The sequence below is a fragment of the Haliotis rufescens genome, unplaced genomic scaffold (genome assembly GCF_023055435.1).
Source record: "Haliotis rufescens isolate VD_foot unplaced genomic scaffold, xgHalRufe1.0.p SCAF_4, whole genome shotgun sequence".
Taxonomy (NCBI): Eukaryota; Metazoa; Mollusca; class Gastropoda; order Lepetellida; family Haliotidae; genus Haliotis; species Haliotis rufescens.
The window spans coordinates 63,841,314-63,860,422 of record NW_025964112.1 but is presented as its reverse complement, the minus strand read 5'-3'; the positions used below and the strand labels follow the sequence as shown (position 1 = coordinate 63,860,422).

At 42.6% G+C, this 19,109-nt stretch overlaps 1 protein-coding gene across 1 annotated transcript; it reads right to left on the bottom strand.

Annotated features, from left to right (window-relative positions):
- On the bottom strand, positions 1 to 10,310 carry LOC124112181 (homeobox protein engrailed-1-B-like). Its single transcript, XM_046472171.2, has 4 exons — positions 9,867 to 10,310; positions 7,425 to 7,525; positions 5,930 to 6,024; positions 1 to 1,142 (listed from the first exon to the last, which is right to left on the bottom strand). The coding sequence occupies exons 1-4, from the start codon at positions 10,279 to 10,281 to the stop codon at positions 995 to 997; spliced, it is 759 nt and encodes a 252-aa protein (XP_046328127.2). The 5' UTR covers positions 10,282 to 10,310; the 3' UTR covers positions 1 to 994.
- Positions 10,311 to 19,109: the final 8,799 nt, after the last annotated feature.

Genomic DNA, 19,109 nt, shown 5'->3' with positions numbered 1-19,109 from the left:
TCAGAGCAATGAAAGCTTTATAAACGAGCAATCAAAATATGCCTCGTCATGTTCAAGGCTTTATGACGACTTGTCATTGTATCAGGCTGGAAATTGTATGCTGCCATTATATCAACACTGGATTATGAAGAATGGCGCTTTTACCGACATCAGTTCCATTGCAATTGTGCCACCGGAAATACATTATGAAGCGTTTGGAGGTCCACTGGGAGGTACACATCCGACGTGAATAACGTTATCAGCAATAACACTATTATCAACGCAAGTCCGTAACTTGTTCCAGCACGTGAGGCTGAAAGCGTCTGGGGAGGAGTTTACCATGCATAATGAATTGTGTTCTTAAGAATCTACGGACTCTTGTGTGAGACTATGCTTCAATGTATGGTGTTTTATTCAAGTGTTCATTTTCAAAACTGAAAAAAATTCGGATTATCATAAGCTTACGACGACTGTCTCACACAAAGGGCATGTTCTAGTACAGCTGATTCTGTAGTTCGTTGGCAGGGGTCCTAGCTTGGCGCATATTCCCGCTAGGGTCCGTAGGAGCGTTTCTCAGAGTGGGGGGTGGAGAGGAGGTGGGGTGGGAGTGGTGGTTTGGGAAATACAATTTTGTAGCTCAGTGGGGCTCATTGTCCCATGTCACCAAAGGCACTGGTTCAGAATCGTCACGAGAGCCAAGTCAAAAACCAAATCTATGAAGCACATTATTTAATCTAAACAAATTGACCATGCATAAAATAATAATGGTTCTAAATTCGGTTTCACGGCAGAAACTCAGCAGTAAAGGGGGGAGAGGGGAGGGGGGAGGAGGAGGAGCTCCTACGGGCCTGCTCTACCGCGCTTAAAGCAATGCCCTACACAATTAGTGAGACACGAAGCTACCGCGGGCAAGCAATATACACAGAACCCAAGGTTTACATTTAGAATACATGAGTCTAAACACACACAGCCATGTTGCACCGAGTTCTTGTCAAACAGCCCGATTAGCTTGGCGCTAAAGGTGAAACAGTGAGTTCGGGTGTAGTGGCTGGTGAATTGGTTGGGGAAGGTGTAGCGGATATGACGTCAGAGGAGGCCACATGTGCGCACTGAGAAGGCCATCACGTTTCAGTTTGGCGGCCATCTGCTTTTTCCATTTGGTCCTGAAAAGATGGAAAGAGTAACATTCTTTTCAGTAAATAATTGAAAAACTTACTAAAGAACCATTGTTAACAAATACCAGAGCTGTAATTTGGCCGAAATAATTTGTATATGAATTCATATACAGCAAAAGCTAGTTGAATTAAATTCCAGGGCGCAACGAAGATATGTTATGTAATCCGTAGACATACAGCGTATCTCTACTTCAATATTGTTTGCTTTGTATGTTTGATTGTTGTTTAACGCCGCCCTCAGCAATATTACAGCTATATGACGGCGGTCTGTAAATAATCGAGTCTGGACCAGACAATCCAGTGATTGACATCACGAGCATCGATCCACGCAATTTGGATACGATGACATGCACCAAGCAAGTCAGCGGGCCTGACTACCTGATCCCGTTAGTCGCCTCTTGCGAAAAGCATAGTCGCCTTTTACGGCAAGTATGGCTTTCTGAAGACCTATTCTAACCTGAATCTTCACGGGTCTATATAATATGTTTCCATTCATTCAGGTAAAAACGTTAACAAAAAAACGGGGTACAAAGTGGTTACACAGGTATTGAGGTAGCGGATTCATGTAGAGTGTGCATACCGGTTTTAACGTTTATAAATATTTTAAAATATTTAAGTCAATTTATTTAAACAATACGTAATCAGTGACATAGTTCAGGGCAATAATGCAACCCAAGTCACACCCACCCTATTATCAACCAATCAGGAAAGAGTACACCGCGAGTGGGCGGAAACAGAAACGCGAAAAGAAATGTTTGGCTAGCCAATCAAATGCCATGGAATCGCTTGCAATTGTTTCATTATACAATAGTGTTGCTATGGATGCTTCCGGCACAATAACCGCATTGACGATATACCGAGTCGTTGGCGTTCGATATATGAAAATGATCGTTAGTGTCCTCTAGTTACTCAGCCTGTATTATGGACAGTGCATGGAAAGTACCGTTATATCTTTATAGCTTTAGCACAGTAAAGGCTCTCATGCACCGGTTTGCCAATTTGAAATCAGATGGAATGACGATTACATCCGATGAACGCGTGAGATTTCGTTTTTTTCACCAGTGGTAGATACGATCCCTTATTGTAGGAACTGAAATGTCGAGTATTTATTTATTCATTCTGTGATGATCAATGCCCTGGAGCCATTCACAAGCATAGCTATATGTTGAGCCCGGATGGAATGGAATGACGTCCAATCAAATTATTCTCATGAGCAAGCGAAATTTTGTGCAAAGATAGAGAATGTGGAGATCCCCCAAACACACAAGTGTGATAACCTCTTTATCACATAATGTCATTCTTCAATTCTGTCCTCGAAAACTCTTTTCCCATATCATTACCTTAACATTGCAAGTTTCCTGGAATGTGCGCATTAATATATTTACGTCAGAAGGTAAGTGATGTGTTAGTCAGACAGTGACAACAGTCAATATAGTTCAAACTGAAACCTGTTTCTTATACAGTGGGTGGGTGGGGGCAGTCGTCTAAGGCGCCGCCATTTGCTGTGCAGTTGCGTCCCTTGGGCACGCCAGAAACCTATTATTGTGGGTTCAAATCCCGGTACGCCCCGATTATGTTTCTAGGTTTGTCACCACCATTCCCGTGCACGTTGGTTTCACCGAAGTGGTAACGTCAGAGACCTGCATCGCTTCGGGCTTTCCTCCCACATTAAGCAGGCACGCCGCGATATAACTGGAATAATGTTAAAAGCTGCGTCAAACCCAACTCACTCACTCATTCACTCTTGTACATTGAAGTAAGTAAATATAAGCAAAACGACAACTGCCTCAAAAAATGTTCCTTCTTGCCTTTCGCGGCAATCCATCGGTCTGTCCGCCGGAGTAACTCCCCTTTATGAAAGGGAAGCTACTCTAACCTTAGTCTATGAGACGTCACGTTTGTTTATAGTCTGCCTGTCCTGTCATAACGTTACAAAGTGCGGCCAGATGTTCACACAGCGACAAAACGAAACCAGGTAACAATTCGGACATATTTTGGCCAAATCCAACTGTTTTAATTTGGGGGAAAGGTTCCAAGCCGCAGAGGTATACAAGCACAACTATGGAAAGTTGGAAACCGATCCCGCTTGGCTATATAGTGTTCTCGCTCAATTGTTTCGCAATTGTTATCTCCAAAGTAGCCAAAACTTGTAAAATGCCTTTGCTACGTCACAGTTAGACACTGCTTTTCAGTATATTAGACTATGCTTTGATAATGATAGCAATTATCCCAGACATTCCCAGTAGTTCTCCAGATCCCCGATGGTGAGTTCTGACCAATTCGCCTAATTAGAAAGGGCGATGCCATGTTTATTTGTATCGTTTTTATCCGTTGGCTTTATCCTGCCGAGAAACCTACCCATTATTTGGTAATAACATATATGCATGATATACAACCGTGACTAACCGCAAGTGTAGCCACAGAGGGAGAGGATACTAGAATATATGCATGATAAACAACATTGACTAACCGTACGTGCATGCAGCCACAGAGGGAGAGGATACTAGAATATATGTATGATATACAACCGTGACTAACCGTATGTGCAGCCACAGAGGGAGAGGGTACTAGAATATATGCATTATATACAACCGTGACTAACCGTACGTGCTGCCAGAGAGTGAGGGATACTAGTGTATATGCATGATATACAACCGTGACTAACCGTACGTGCAGCCACAGAGGGAAAGGATACTAGTATATATGCATGATAAACAAGCGTGACTATCCGTACGTGAAGCTACATAGGGAGGATACGAGTATATACGCATGATATACAACCGTGACTAACCGTACGTGCAGCCACATAGGGAGGATACTAGAATGTATGCATGATATTCAACCGTGACTAACCGTACGTGCAGCCAGAGAGTGAGAGGATACTAGTGTATATGCATGATATACAACCGTGACTAACCGTACGTGCAGCCACAGAGGGAAAGGATACTAGTATATATGCATGATAAACAAGCGTGACTATCCGTACGTGAAGCTACATAGGGAGGATACGAGTATATACGCATGATATACAACCGTGACTAACCGTAAGGGCAGCAACATAGTAGGGAGAGGATACTAGTATATATGCATGATATAGAACCGTGACTAACCGTACGTGCAGCCACATAGGGAGGGTACGAGTATATACGCATGATATACAACCGTGACTAACCGTAAGTGCAGCAACATAGTAGGGAGAGGATACTAGTATATATGCATGATATACAACCGTGACTAACCGTACGTGCAGCAACATACGGAGGATACGAGTATATACGCATGATATACAACCGTGACTAACCGTACGTGCAGCCACATAGAGAGGACACTAGTATACATGCATGATATACAACCGTGACTAACCGTACGTGCAGCCACATAGGGAGAAGATACTAGTATATATGCATGATAAACAACCGTGACTAACCGTAAGTGCAGCAACATATGGAGGATACGAGTATATATATATGAATGATATACAACCGTGACTAACCGTAAGTGCAGCCACAAAGGGAGAGGATACTAGTATATATGCATGATATACAACCGTGACTAACCGAAAGTGCAGCCACGTAGGGAGGATACGAGTATATACGCATGATATACAACCGTGACTTACCGTAAGTGCAGCTACATAGGGAGGATACCCGTATATATGCATGATATACAATCGTGACTAACCGTACGTGCAGCCACATAGGGAGAGGATACTAGAATGTATGCATGATATAGAACCGTGACTAACCGTACGTGCAGCCACAGAGGGAGAAGATACTAGTATATATGCATGATATACAACCGTGACTAACCGTACGTGCAGCATCGTATGGAGGATACGAATATATACACATGATATAGAACCGTGACTAACCGTACGCGCAGCCACATAGGGAGGACACGAGTATATGTGCATGATATAAACCGTGACTAACCGTACTTGCAGCCACAGAGGGAGAGGATACTAGAATGTATGCATGATATACAATCGTGACTAACCGAAAGTGCAGCCATAGAGGGAGAGGATACTAGAATGTATGCATGATATACAATCGTGACTAACCGTACGTGCAGCCACAGAGGGAGAGGATAATAGTATATATGCATGATATACATCCGTGTCTAACCGTACGTGGAGCAACATATGGAGGATACGAGTATATACGCATGATATACAACCGTGACTAACCGTACGTGCAGCCACATAGGGAGGATACGAGTATATATGCATGATATAAACCGTGACTAACCGTACATGCAGCCACAGAGGGAGAGGATACAAGAATGTATGCATGATATACAACCGTGACTTACCGTACGTGTAGCCACAAAGGAAAGATACTAGTATATATGCATGATATACAACCGTGACTCCAGCCACAGAGGGAGAGGATACTAGAATGTATGCATGATATACAACCGTGACTAACCGTACGTGTAGCCACAAAGGAAGGATACTAGTATATATGCATGATATACAACCTTGACTCCAGCCACAGAGGGAGAGGATACTAGAATGTATGCATGATATACAACAGTGACTAACCGTACGTGTAGCCACAAAGGAAGGATACTAGTATATATACATGATATACAACCGTGACTCCAGCCACAGAGGGAGAGGATACTAGAATGTATGCATGATATACAACCGTGACTAACCGTACGTGTAGCCACAAAGGAAGGATACTAGTATATATGCATGATATACAACCGTGACTCCAGCCACAGAGGGAGAGGATACTAGAATGTATGCATGATATTGGTCTGTGACTCACCGCCTATTCTGGAACCAGGTTTTGATCTGGGTCTCCGTGAGTTCCAGGTGTTTGGACAGCTCGATTCTCTTGCTGACGCTCAGGTAGCGGTCGGTCTGTAACGGACAATCAGTACCACTGAGGGAAATACAATTGAAGGTTTCTGACACCTTTCTTACACGACACAATTAAATAGTTACAAAGACACTTTTGGCATTAATAATAAACAAAAATATAGCGCGAACTGACTCGAATAGAAGGTTGTTTTCTTAGCTGGAGTATTCATACGGATTCATATGTTGCAATGGGGAGTGAGTGAGTTGGGTTTAACACCGCTTTTGACAGTATTCCTGTTATATCAAGGCGTGTCAGCTTAATGTGGGAGGAAAGCCTAAATTCATGCAGGTCTCAGTCGTTTACCACTGTGGTGAAACCCACGAGCAAAAGTATGGTGCTGACAAACCTAGAAACAGAATCAGAGCAAACCGAGATTCGAACCCGCGAACATAGGCTTCTGGCCAGCCAAAGGCGCCTTAGACGACTGGGCCACCCCCGACTTGATATATGGATACTGGACGTTCAGTTACCCAATAAATCTTTGAATATTACCTTCCACCTATTAACATCCTTATTGATTCCACATTCAATATACAAAGACGTGGTGTCTGTGTTCAGTTAGAGCACATCTGGAGTGCAGTTACAACTTGAGCTTAAAATACAAGCATAAAGTAAAATAAAAGAAGAAGAAATTAATCTGTCTCGAACGAAAATACCACTTCAAATGTGTGTCCTGCTCCATTAAGGTCCCCGGGCATTGCAATAAAGGCTATTAGTTCATGACGTCAACTGACGGAGCGTGTCGATGTTATAGCATGTTGTTTCTTTGTATCCCTTCTCCATTATTGAAACTGTTTTTCAGCACTGGAGCGTAAGCAGCAATTGTAGAGACCTCACACCGAGATTACCTTAAACTCATTAAAATCAGAATTTAATTCTCGCTACCGCTAAACAACGATCTGAGGACCTCCCATTACAGGTCACGTTTGAACGACCTTTCGCGAACTTTGACCGACCAATGAAATGACTAACACGAAGTCGACATTAGCCTATCAGAAAGCAGCTTTCTCGAGCTTTACGGTACTAGTTTCAATTTGGCTACTTCGCTTTGAAAAATATTTTTGAAAAAGTCTCGATTCAAAATTTGAAAACTAAGTAAAATAACATTCTGAAATGTCTAATACAAGGCCTAGATTGTATGGCAGTACTTCCCATGGGCAATGCAAAGTCTCTTCCGTTAAAATGTTTACCCCACTGAAGCAAGAGACAGACGATGATTTTGACACACGCACCCACGCACGCACGCACGCACGCACGCACACAAAATACACGTTCTTACTGATCTTGTAAACGACGCTTTGAACGGCCGGTTGAAAGGTCGTTGTGACGTGACCCATAATGGGATGTCCTCAGATCTTTGTTTAGCGGCAGCAGTAGATTTTAATAAGATTGAGATTACCTTAAACTCTTCCTCTAGCCTCTCCAGTTGTTTTGTTGAATACGCCTGTCGGGGTTTCCGGTCGATGTTAACCCTGCGCTGACGACGGGAGCTTCTCTGAGCTGAGGAAAGAAGGGCATGTGATGCATTCATGGGTCAAGTTTTTGTTTACAGGTTTTCGGGGCTTTAGCCTGCCTGATCTGGAGGACTTTCCGTTTCGGAAATTAATTGTTTAACCCCAAAACAGCACGTTGTACCATAGGCACTTTGATGTTTAGAAATCCAACATTGTCAAACTAATACGGTACTTGTCATCCGTGGCCTAGTGGCAAAGCCACCGCTCGGGGAGCATTCAGCATTAAGGGGCTAAAACAAGGATTGGTCGGCTTGAAATCAGTATATTGTGTCTGAATTGGGTATTCATGTGCAACTGCGGCATGGTATCTCAGTGCGCTAGCATTGTAAAATCGGTAATAGTCCGGACTAGTACAAGCAGCCACACCTGGACGCGACGCTATACCCCATTTCATCCCACCTCACCTCAAAACGTACGTCCGGCCTGTGACGGTCATGGGTAGGCACGCGTTTTGAAAGTCTACAAAAATAGTTGGAATAGATTGAGCTGCAGTAGACCCTACAGACATCCCTCCTCGATTAACCAGTTACATATATCTCCGTATGATTAGATACATATATCATATTATACTGGATAATCGAGGCTGCAGTCAGTATCGGGGATCCGGTACAGTACTGTGAGAATTAGAGAAAAATGCAAATATAGAAATATTCTTCATATTTACATGTCAATTTATCGCTAACTTCTACTCTTTACTAATTCTATCTTGTTATTCCCAAAACTATCATTGTGTACATCCACATGATCTTCCAAGATAGAAGACTTCCATACATTTAAAATATATTTGTAATAAAGTGTATTTTATATTTTCAATGTGGATGCATCATAATTACATTTCAACAAGAACTTTAGCAAGTTTAGCATGCTTAAATACATGTCCTAATGGGTAAGTCTAGAATTTTCTTTCTTGAAATATTTTAAAAGCCAAACTATAGTGGAACCCTGGGTTATCCGGAAACCTCGCCTTCCGGACGATATTCACGTGAAACGAAATAGATACTACATAAATTATTAAAATGCTTCATTTATACGAAAATTATAGAAAGTAAATTATGTATTTTAACTGCCTTGTTTGATTCTTCACAATTTAAGGCTTTAATCCCATCATTCTCAACATTTCTTGATAGTCTGACACGAGCAACTTTTATTCTGATTTGCTATTCTAAATGAAGGTAAACAATCATATTAACTACTTTAACAATTCTCCCTGGATTACTGATACTGTTTGATGGACAGCTCTGGAAATACCCTCTGATTTACGTAACAAGCAATGCCCATAAATAGTTCAATTCCTTGTTCTCCAAATATCGGAACGGATTTTTAGCTCTTTCAGCACTCTTTAATATCCTCTTTCAGGTATGTATTATCGTTTACAGAATTCCAAAATATCTATATTTTGACATTTTCTTGATGCCAAATGGTGCCCTACACTTGTCATTTCTAAGAGACATTCAAACAGATTTTTCCACATTAAATTTCAGTATTAAGTATGATGAAGAATGGAAACATGCAGGTGTTGTCCATACCAGAATTAGAAGGGACAGTTTTACCAACGTAAAACTAGATGGCATGGCATAAATATTACAAAATGATTAACATTTGAATGTTAATGCATGGAGAAAAGCTGCTGGGTAAAATGTTTATTTTAAGGACATGGTTCCTCCTAAAAATGTTAATTTACCTCCTTAATTTGAAGGAATAAAAATAATACAACTGCGGCCACGTCGAAATATTGTCTCATACATGTTGTACATCCATTACATAATGAAGATCGGGATAAATGGAAACTACTCGGGGGAATTCAACAGGAAAATAAATACAAGAATTCCAATAAACATTTAATTATTCCGTGTAATGAATACCTCAATCAGATACATGTATAGGATAGTAATTAGTGTGAATTTTGTGACGTGAAAATACCATAAGACATCATCTATTTTATTGCCAAAATGATTTGCCCCTTTTGGATATCGTTGTGTTGTTGAGTTAATAACCATAACAAAAATACGATAATTATGGGAATATTATGTTGTATGGTGTCAGTGAAAAACACGATGATTCTGAAGTTATGAACTATTTCTTGCTGTTAGCAAAATATATTATATACAGATGTAAGGCTACAAGTTACAAGTATATCAAGTCCCCCATTGCATCCAAACTTAAAACTTTTCTTGTCAATAAATAAACATTATCATTTTATTTACTTTTAACATGGAAACAATATCCTCTGATACGCCTGTCCACGTGGTACTGTACGGGGTTGTAAAAACCCGGGACTATGATGTAATAAGGATGCGTTTAAAAAAGAACATTAAAAACATGGTTACCTTCTATGTATGCTTGCCTCTGATACATGGACTGGCACAGCCAGGATGTAGACTGGAAGACCCCCAGGGATCGGGCTAACGTGCAGGGGTAGTGCAGGAAATGCGGGGGCCGGGCGTATGTCATGTAGTCCAGCGAGGGAATACTAGAACCAAACAAGTCCGGCCTGGAACTGTCCGCGCATGAATCGCTCGATTTCGGGATTCGCAGTGATGACTCTGCGACGTCATTATTAATGGCGTCATTCCGGTCACTACTAGCGGTGTCCGTATTTTTATCTTTCAGGATGTCATCTATGGATAAAAAATGAGATTTTGTGGTTTCATCTCCTTCTACACTATCTCCTCTCTCGTCCACAGAGTTGCGGCCTTCGGGGCCGGAAGTACGGGAGCTCACCTCTTCTTTTTTCGGCATCATCAAAATATATTACAAATGCCCCTATGACTTTAAATGTTTCAAACTCGCCAATCTGAAACTCTATCTGAGATTTATGACATTGCTGAGATTTTTATATGAGTATTTCCTACAAGTAGACATTATCAATTAATATACCGCCATCGATCTCTATTGTTACAGATTGCGCGTGCAATAATTGGCCCTCTAACAAGCACAAGTAGGCTGATGAAAGGTACCATACGAGCAGATTCCCACTGCTATAACTTTGTTAACCATTGTCGTAATCAATGTTAATTACTGTGAGTCCTCTCGCATCATCCACAACACTCTACCAATCCATAAATGCCATTAAAGTCCTTTTAGCTAAACTTTGGTGAGTATTTTCGTTGAAGGCGTGATAGTGAATCTGTGTGTATGTTGACTGGGTGTGAGCCGGCCAGACTGGTTTCACCTGTGTTGAGCGTTCCGAGGGCTCCTATTGTACCATAAGAGCCTAATACATCACAACGCTCTAATGTGATATAGTGATCCCGTAACTGCCACAGGGCTTGGGGATAGTTGTCATAAGTAGCTCGTTGCAAACATGATGAATTATTAGAAGATGTTCGTCTTTTTGAGGTGGCATGCGTCTCATTGACATGTTTGTTTAACGTAGAATACCCAAGCTTAATTCACTTCAGCCCCCGCCATAGAATCAGATGCAGATTGATAATGGCCTGTTTCTAGATTGCCGTCATGAGGTACGGTATATTGTTGTTAATGAATCAATTTTCAATTAAACCACAAGAAAATACAATATTCATTTTTCTCCACATCGAATTTTAATTTACTTGGAACTACTTCGACCATTATACGGGAGAGAAGCCAGTTGTTTCTTCGCGGAACTACTTGAGATTGAGACAGTTTACCGGCCTTTTTGTTGAAATCGTTTTGTGATAATGATTTAGTACATACAAGTACAGTGAAGCATAATTTTGGTATCCCCTGCCGTGATAATTACTACTGTTGTTAATTTTACATAATGCCCATTTCCCTGCTTCACTCAGCATTGTTAAATCGCTGGTCGCCCCGTCCACATCAGGATCAGAGGGAGTGTGTGAATGTTGTTTAACGCCGCATTCTGCTGTAACACAGCGGTCTGGAACATGGAAACCACAAAAGGCGGTACGATGACACGCAATCAGCAATGTGACGGGGCGTGGCCTTCCGATCCACAGTCGTGTGGTTCTTACAGGGACTCGGGTGTAATGTCTTATGATAATGTCTTAGTAAATAAATTACTTCATCTCTCTGTCAAGCAATCACCGCGTAATGACACATTCAAAGCAAGTAAGAATTTTCTGATGAAATGTACCAAGAAACTCCAGCTCATGCCTGAAGGTACATGCGTCGACGCTGATACAAATATATCAGACACATCCCATGCAAGTCTATAATGTTTGGAAAGTCTAGATTACTGCAGTATCAGGAAAATGAAGAGATTCTTATGATTTTTATCATATTTTTATTAAGATAATTGAACAACTGTTGTTGTTTTGTTTCAGAGGTACATAGGCAACTGTGTTGTGTTTAGTTTTACTGAAAGATTTTAAAGCAGCATTTAAAGCATTCATTCAAAGCTTTGGGGTGTGGACTTCCAAGGTTGATGAGGGGCAGGTATCACTGGGAGCCTTTTCCCTCCACGGCTGTCACAATCGCCAGCTTCAGCAACCAGGTAATGAAAGTTTTTGGAGACTTGAACTTCCTAACATCGCTTGAACTTCTGAAAATACATGCGTATATATGGGGAAACTGTTGAAATGTTTTAGTTTATTAGCTTTATAATGTGCTTGTTTGTTGTTTAACAGCAAAACTCAAGCTTTACGAGCTGACAGCGGCCTGTAAACAATCGAGTGTGGGCCAGACAACCCAGTGATTGATATTATGAACAACGTCGGAATACGATGACGCAAAATCAACCAAGTCGTCGAGGTTGACGACCCGATCCGTTGAGTCGCCTCGAACTATAAGCAAGCGTTGCTGGAGACCAATTCTAATCCTTGGATATTAGTTTTAAATGTGTGAGTGAGTGAGTGAGTATGGTTTTACGCCGCTTTTAGCAATATTCCAGCAATATCACGGCGGGGGACACCAGAAATAGGCTTCACACATTGTACCCATGTCGGGAATCGAACCCGGGTCTTCGGCGTGACGAGCGAACGCTTTAACCACTAGGCTCCCAGATCGCCCCTTTAAATGTGTGATTTGTGTGGGAACGGCAACAGTAGCAGCAGCGTCAACGCGACATCAATCAGCCATCTATAACGAAGAGCCAATTACACAATCCATTACACGCCTCTAATTGATCTTCATATTTCTAATCTCACATCAAACAGCGATGTTGTGATCAAAGCGCGCCTCGAGGTTGATATCCTGCGAGATTGGAGTAAACTAGTTGTTCACACATGGTAAAGGGCACTTTATTCATTAAAGTTATCAAGTATATTTGGGTTCTTTCGTTGATAAGGGTCAGCGGGTGGGGTTTGGGTGGGTGAGTTTGGTTTAACGATACCTTTAGCCACATTCTGGCTTGACCAAATTTGGGGCTTCACACATACTACCCATGAGGAGAATAGAACCCAGGCCTCCGGCGTGACGAGCGAACACGTTCACCTTGGGGCTATCATACCGTCCCCCACCTTGGGCATAGAATCAATAAAATATAATTCTGTGCCCTACTCTCGTGAGACCTTTCATACATCAGCGCTAAAAATACATATATGAATGCTTGTTTGTTTGTTTGTTTGTGAGTGAGTGAGTTAAACGTCGCTTTCAGCGTTATTTCAGTTATACGACGGCGTGCCAGTTCAATGTGTAAGAAAAGCCCAAGGGGACACTTGTCGTGGGCGTGTACCAGATGACTGAAACCCACAGGCACTGGTGCTGAGATTCACCGCCGGTGCGAATCTGGGATTCGAACCCACAAGACGAGGATTGTGACACCTGTCTGCCCAGCGAATCCAGCGTTTTCTATCACTGGGCCACCCGTGTTCCCATGCATGAATTTCAACTGGATGGTGTATAGACCTGATCCCAACGCATTCACAATGACATCCGTGGTAGCCATATTGAAAATATCTTTTTGGCCCATTTCGTTCGCATTTGTGAGTATTTTAGAACAGCAACAAGGTGTTAAGTTATGAATTGTATTTGGATGCGTTGAAGACATTCTGTAAAGTGTTTAATGTCATGTTGGCCCCTGAAGCCATGTTGACTATCATGCATCCCATGCAGCTGATGTCATGACCCGCCTCCTGCCTCAAATCTCCCGTAGTTCGCAGACCATATGAAGCTCTGTCATCACACGCAATACTGCCCTCAGTTTGTTTCCGGAAGTCTGAGCATCTCCCCAACACTCCCCTATACCTTCCAGTCTCTGTGACCAGCTATTGTGAACCCCAACAGTTCCTTTACCTTCCAGTCTCTGTGAGCATCTCTCATGAACCCCAACAGTGCGTGTACCTTCCAGTCTCTGTGACCATCTCTCATGAACCCCAACAGTGCGTGTACCTTCCAGTCTCTGTGAGCATCTCTCATGAACCCCAACAGTGCGTATACCTTCCAGTCTCTGTGACCAGCTATTGTGAACCCCAACAGTGCGTATATCTTCCAGTGTCTGTGATCAGCTATTGTGAACCCCAACAGTGCGTATATCTTCCAGTCTCTGTGAGCATCTCTCATGAACCCCAACAGTGCGTGTACCTTCCAGTCTCTGTGACCATCTCTCATGAACCCCAACAGTTGTACCTTCCAGTCTCTGTGAGCATCTCTCATGAACCCCAACAGTAGGTAGAGCTTCCAGTCTCTGTGATCAGCTATTGTGAACCCCAACAGTTCCTTTACCTCCCAGTCTCTGTGAGCATCTCTCATGAACCCCAACAGTGCGTATACCTTCCAGTGTCTGTGAGCATCTATCATGAACCCCAACAGTGCGTGTACCTTCAAGTCTCTGTGACCATCTCTCATGAACCCCAACAGTGCGTGTACCTTCCAGTCTCTGTGACCATCTCTCATGAACCCCAACAGTGCGTATACCTTCCAGTGTCTGTGACCATCTATCATGAACCCCAACAGTGCGTATACCTTCCAGTCTCTGTGATCAGCTATTGTGAACCCCAACAGTTCCTTTACCTTCCAGTCTCTGTGAGCATCTCTCATGAACCCCAACAGTGCGTATACCTTCCAGTCTCTGTGAGCATCTCTCATGAACCCCAACAGTGCGTATACCTTCCAGTCTCTGTGAGCATCTCTCATGAACCCCAACAGTGCGTATAGCTTCCAGTCTCTGTGATCAGCTATTGTGAACCCCAACAGTTCCTTTACCTTCCAGTCTCTGTGAGCATCTCTCATGAACCCCAACAGTGCGTATACCTTCCAGTCTCCGTGATCATCTCTCATGAACCCCAACAGTGGGTAGAGCTTCCAGTCTCTGTGATCATCTCTCATGAACCCCAACAGTGGGTAGAGCTTCCAGTCTCTGTGACCATCTCTCATGAACCCCAACAGTGCGTATACCTTCCAGTCTCTGTGATCAGCTATTGTGAACCCCAACAGTGCCTTTACCTTCCAGTCTCTGTGATCATCTCTCATGAACCCCAACAGGGGGTAGAGCTTCCAGTCTCTGTGAGCATCTCTCATGAACCCCAACAGTGCGTATACCTTCCAGTCTCTGTGACCATCTATCATGAACCCCAACAGTGCGTATACCTTCCAGTCTCCGTGATCAGCTTTTGTGAACCCCAACGGTGCGTCTACCTTCCAGTCTCTGTGACCAGCTATTGTGAACCCCAACAGTGCGTCTACCTTCCAGTCTCTGTGAGCATCTCTCATGAACCCCAACAGTGCGTATACCTTCAAGTCTCTGTGAGCATCTCTCATGAACCCCAACAGTGCGTCTACCTTCCAGTCTCTGTGACCAGCTATTGTGAACCCCAACAGTGCGTATACCTTCCAGTCTCTGTGACCATCTCTCATGAACCCCAACAGTGCGTGTACCTTCCAGTCTCTGTGACCATCTATTGTGAATCCCATCATTATACCTTGCCGTCAATGTGACTGTCCTGTCCTGACAGTTGTGCTTCAACTTCAACATTACCAGATGTGCATCATGTCCATGTGTTTCTTGTTTAACCGGCACTCAGCAATATTCCAGCAGTGATGGATATTGGGGGCAACTTTCCACTCTATTGAATATGAAGACATGCAATCCACCAAGTCACTGATCATGACCACCATTGGATGCTGTTGACCAGTTCTTACCTGCATCATTACTTGGCTGCTTGCCGTAAGAGGCGACTAACGGGATCGGGTGGTTAGGCTCGCTGACTTGGTCATTGACCCTGATTGTGTGGATCGATGCTCATGATATCAATCACTGGATTGTCTGATCCAGACTTGATTATACAAACAAACAACCAACCACAAACTTGGCATCTGTTGGATGGCCATCTACAGGTCTTTACACACAGAACGGTGAGGTGAAATGGGGTTTAACGCCGCGTCCAAGATTATTGCACTTATATAGCGACGTGCATGTACGTGTGTGTGTTTGTGTGGCTGCTTGTACTAGTCCGGAATGATGCCGATTTATAGCCCTAGCTCACTGAGATACCATGCCGCAGTTTAACATGAATACCCCACTCAGACACAGTATACTGACTCCGAGCCGACCAGTCCTTGTTTTAGCCCCTTAATGCCGAGCGCCAGACAGGGACACACAGAACGACACACATGTGTGATTAGTCATTTTATTGTTTCAATATAAGTATAAATGATGATACAAGTATCACTAAATGCAATCTAACAGATATGTACAAGCAACGTTCACCACAGTGAGATACTACACAATATACCTCTGAAAAACTGTTTGGGCAATAGTGAAGTCTCTTAAAGATTACAAACACTCTGGAACAATGGAAACCATGAAAATAGTTATTAATGGTATTGATTAATAGATGTTTCCATGGTTACAGAATTTTTCAATGTACAGAATATGTTTGGAACCAGTGGTTTTCCTGTGGAACAATTATCTTGAAATTCTGACGAAGAAAAACAGGCCATGTATGCTTGTCACTGGCTAGTTTGGCTGGTTGCTATGGTGAAGTGTAGCTGCAACTGGCTTGTCAAGCATGATGTGAAAGCCAATGTGATCAGGTGTATGTATTGGATCAAATCTTTAAATCATGGCAGCAAAGGGGGGGCAACTCTGAACATCATGATGCAGAGCCATAGGCCATGTGGTCACCAGCTGTCATCTTTGATTCACATAGTTGGTGTATGATGACAACCAGTGGTAGATAACAGTTCAATATCCAACACCATGAGTGATGACACACAATCAGGTACACAAGAGACCACGTGGTCACCAGCTGTCATCTTTGATTCACATGGTTGGTGTATGATGACAACCAGTGGTAGATAACAGTTCAATATCCAACACCATGAGTGATGACACACAATCAGGTACAAAAGAGACCAAGTGGTCACCAGCTGTCATCTTTGATTCACATGGTTGGTGTATGATGACAACCAGTGGTAGATAACAGTTCAAAATCCAACCACCATGAGTGATGACACACAATCAGGTACACAAGAGACCATGTGGTCACCAGCTGTCATCTTCGATTCACATGGTTGGTGTATGACGACAACCAGTGGTAGATAACAGTTCAATATCCCACGCTATGAGTGATGACACACAATCAGGTACACAAGAGACCATGTGGTCACCAGCTGTCAACTTTGATTCACATAGTTGGTGTATGACGACAACCAGTGGTAGATAACAGTTCAATATCCCACACCATGAGTGATGACACACAATCAGGTACACAAGAGACCATGTGGTCACCAGCTGTCATCTTCGATTCACATGGTTGGTGTATGACGACAACCAGTGGTAGATAACAGTTCAATATCCCACGCTATGAGTGATGACACACAATCAGGTACACAAGAGACCATTTGGTCACCAGCTGTCATCTTTGATTCACATGGTTGGTGTGTGACAACCAGTGGCAGATAACAGTTCAATATCCAACACCATGAGTGATGACACACAATCAGGTAAACAAGAGACCATTTGGTCACCAGCTGTCATCTTTGATTCACATGGTTGGTGTGTGACAACCAGTGGTAGATAACAGTTCAATATCCCACACCATGAGTGATGACACACAATCAGGTTAACAAGAGGTACATAACAGTTACTATTCCATGCTTTTAGTGTTCTACCTCCCCACCAAACTGCAGGAGCAGCCTAGAGAACCCCCATACATACAACTACTAGTCACACTGATCCACTTGATCATCATTTAAGACACACCTAATAACAAACAGTTTGTAATTTGGACATGTGTGACACTAAGAATGTGCTACTCCTGCCTTTCACCAAAGTGGTAAACATCTTAGCCCTGCATCACATTAAGGACCGACCATTTGATGTCCGGAGGGGTGGAGGATGGGATGTTGTATCGAGGTTAGATATTTATTCAGCTACAGCTACAAAACCAGATATTTTTATATCTATAACTATGAGACTGAGTTTTTAAAGAATAACACCTTGCACAATATAATTGATGAGGCAGTAGGCAATTTCTTTCTTTTTTTCAACATTCTGAGGCATAATTATTTAATACTATTATTTATTTTATCAAAAGGCCAGTCCCTTAGCTGACACACCGTGATGTAACTGAATTACTGTTCAAAGCAGTATTAAACCAAACTCACTCATTCACTAGATATTTAACATGACAAATGGAAACCAGATTCCCACTACTCAGCTGCAATGAGGAAAACAAACACTGGCTTGAGTCATCATTCAGAAGAAACAATATCTTAGAGAACCAGACTGGAGATCCTACAGCACCTCCTTTACACCGGTAAGGTCAAGTGATACCAATGAACAGTGTTGCCTAGAATGCAGTCCACATTCCTCGGCTTCATAGCAATCTGGTCCCTCACATGGATTTCATAAGTGAAGAGTAGCTTTATTTCAGTATTCATTCACTGGAAGATTGTCAGTGTGCTGTGGGAGGAGAGCCTTACACTCTGGTTGAAGCAACCAGCATGAGGATGATACGCACAAACTTAGAAACAATCAGGGTGATACATGTATAGTAATATTAAATAACCTGGAGGCCATTACTTTATGTTTTAGCTTTATATATGCAATTATGACTGTCATAAGCTTTTTATTTGCTTTGATTGCAAACAATCTCATGCTTACTACTTTTTGTGTGGCTATGTCAAGTGAGTAGATTTTATGTTCACACTTTGCAGCAAATGTTAAAACTCCACTTGTCTCCATCTACAGATAACTTGATACATTCCCCAAACCATTGAGTTCATTGAAAATATAATTCCTTAGTTCAAAATAGTTCTTAGTTTCGTAAATGCTGAGGTATTTTGTGTGGAGTCCAAGGATTAGTTTTCATGTGCAATGGGGAAGCAGAACTAGGAATCCTATGGTTAAGGACAGCCTAAAGGAGGGCAGGGTCTAGATGTATACCACTTGATACCAACCAGGAAGGCTATGGCTGCCAGACGATGGATCATCGTAATGAACCTGGGATTGGAAATGATACTTAGTAGATCCTGGCAGTGCTAAGGGAGGCAACTGAAATATCTTAAGTATTCTTTACTCTTCACAAGAGTGAATGAGTGAGTGAGTATGGTTTTACGCCGCTTTTAGCAATATTCAAGCAATATCACGGCGGGGGACACCAGAAATGGGCTTCACACATTGTACCCATGTCGGGAATCGAACCCGGGTCTCCGGCGTGGCGTGCCAAGGCTCTAACCACTAGGCT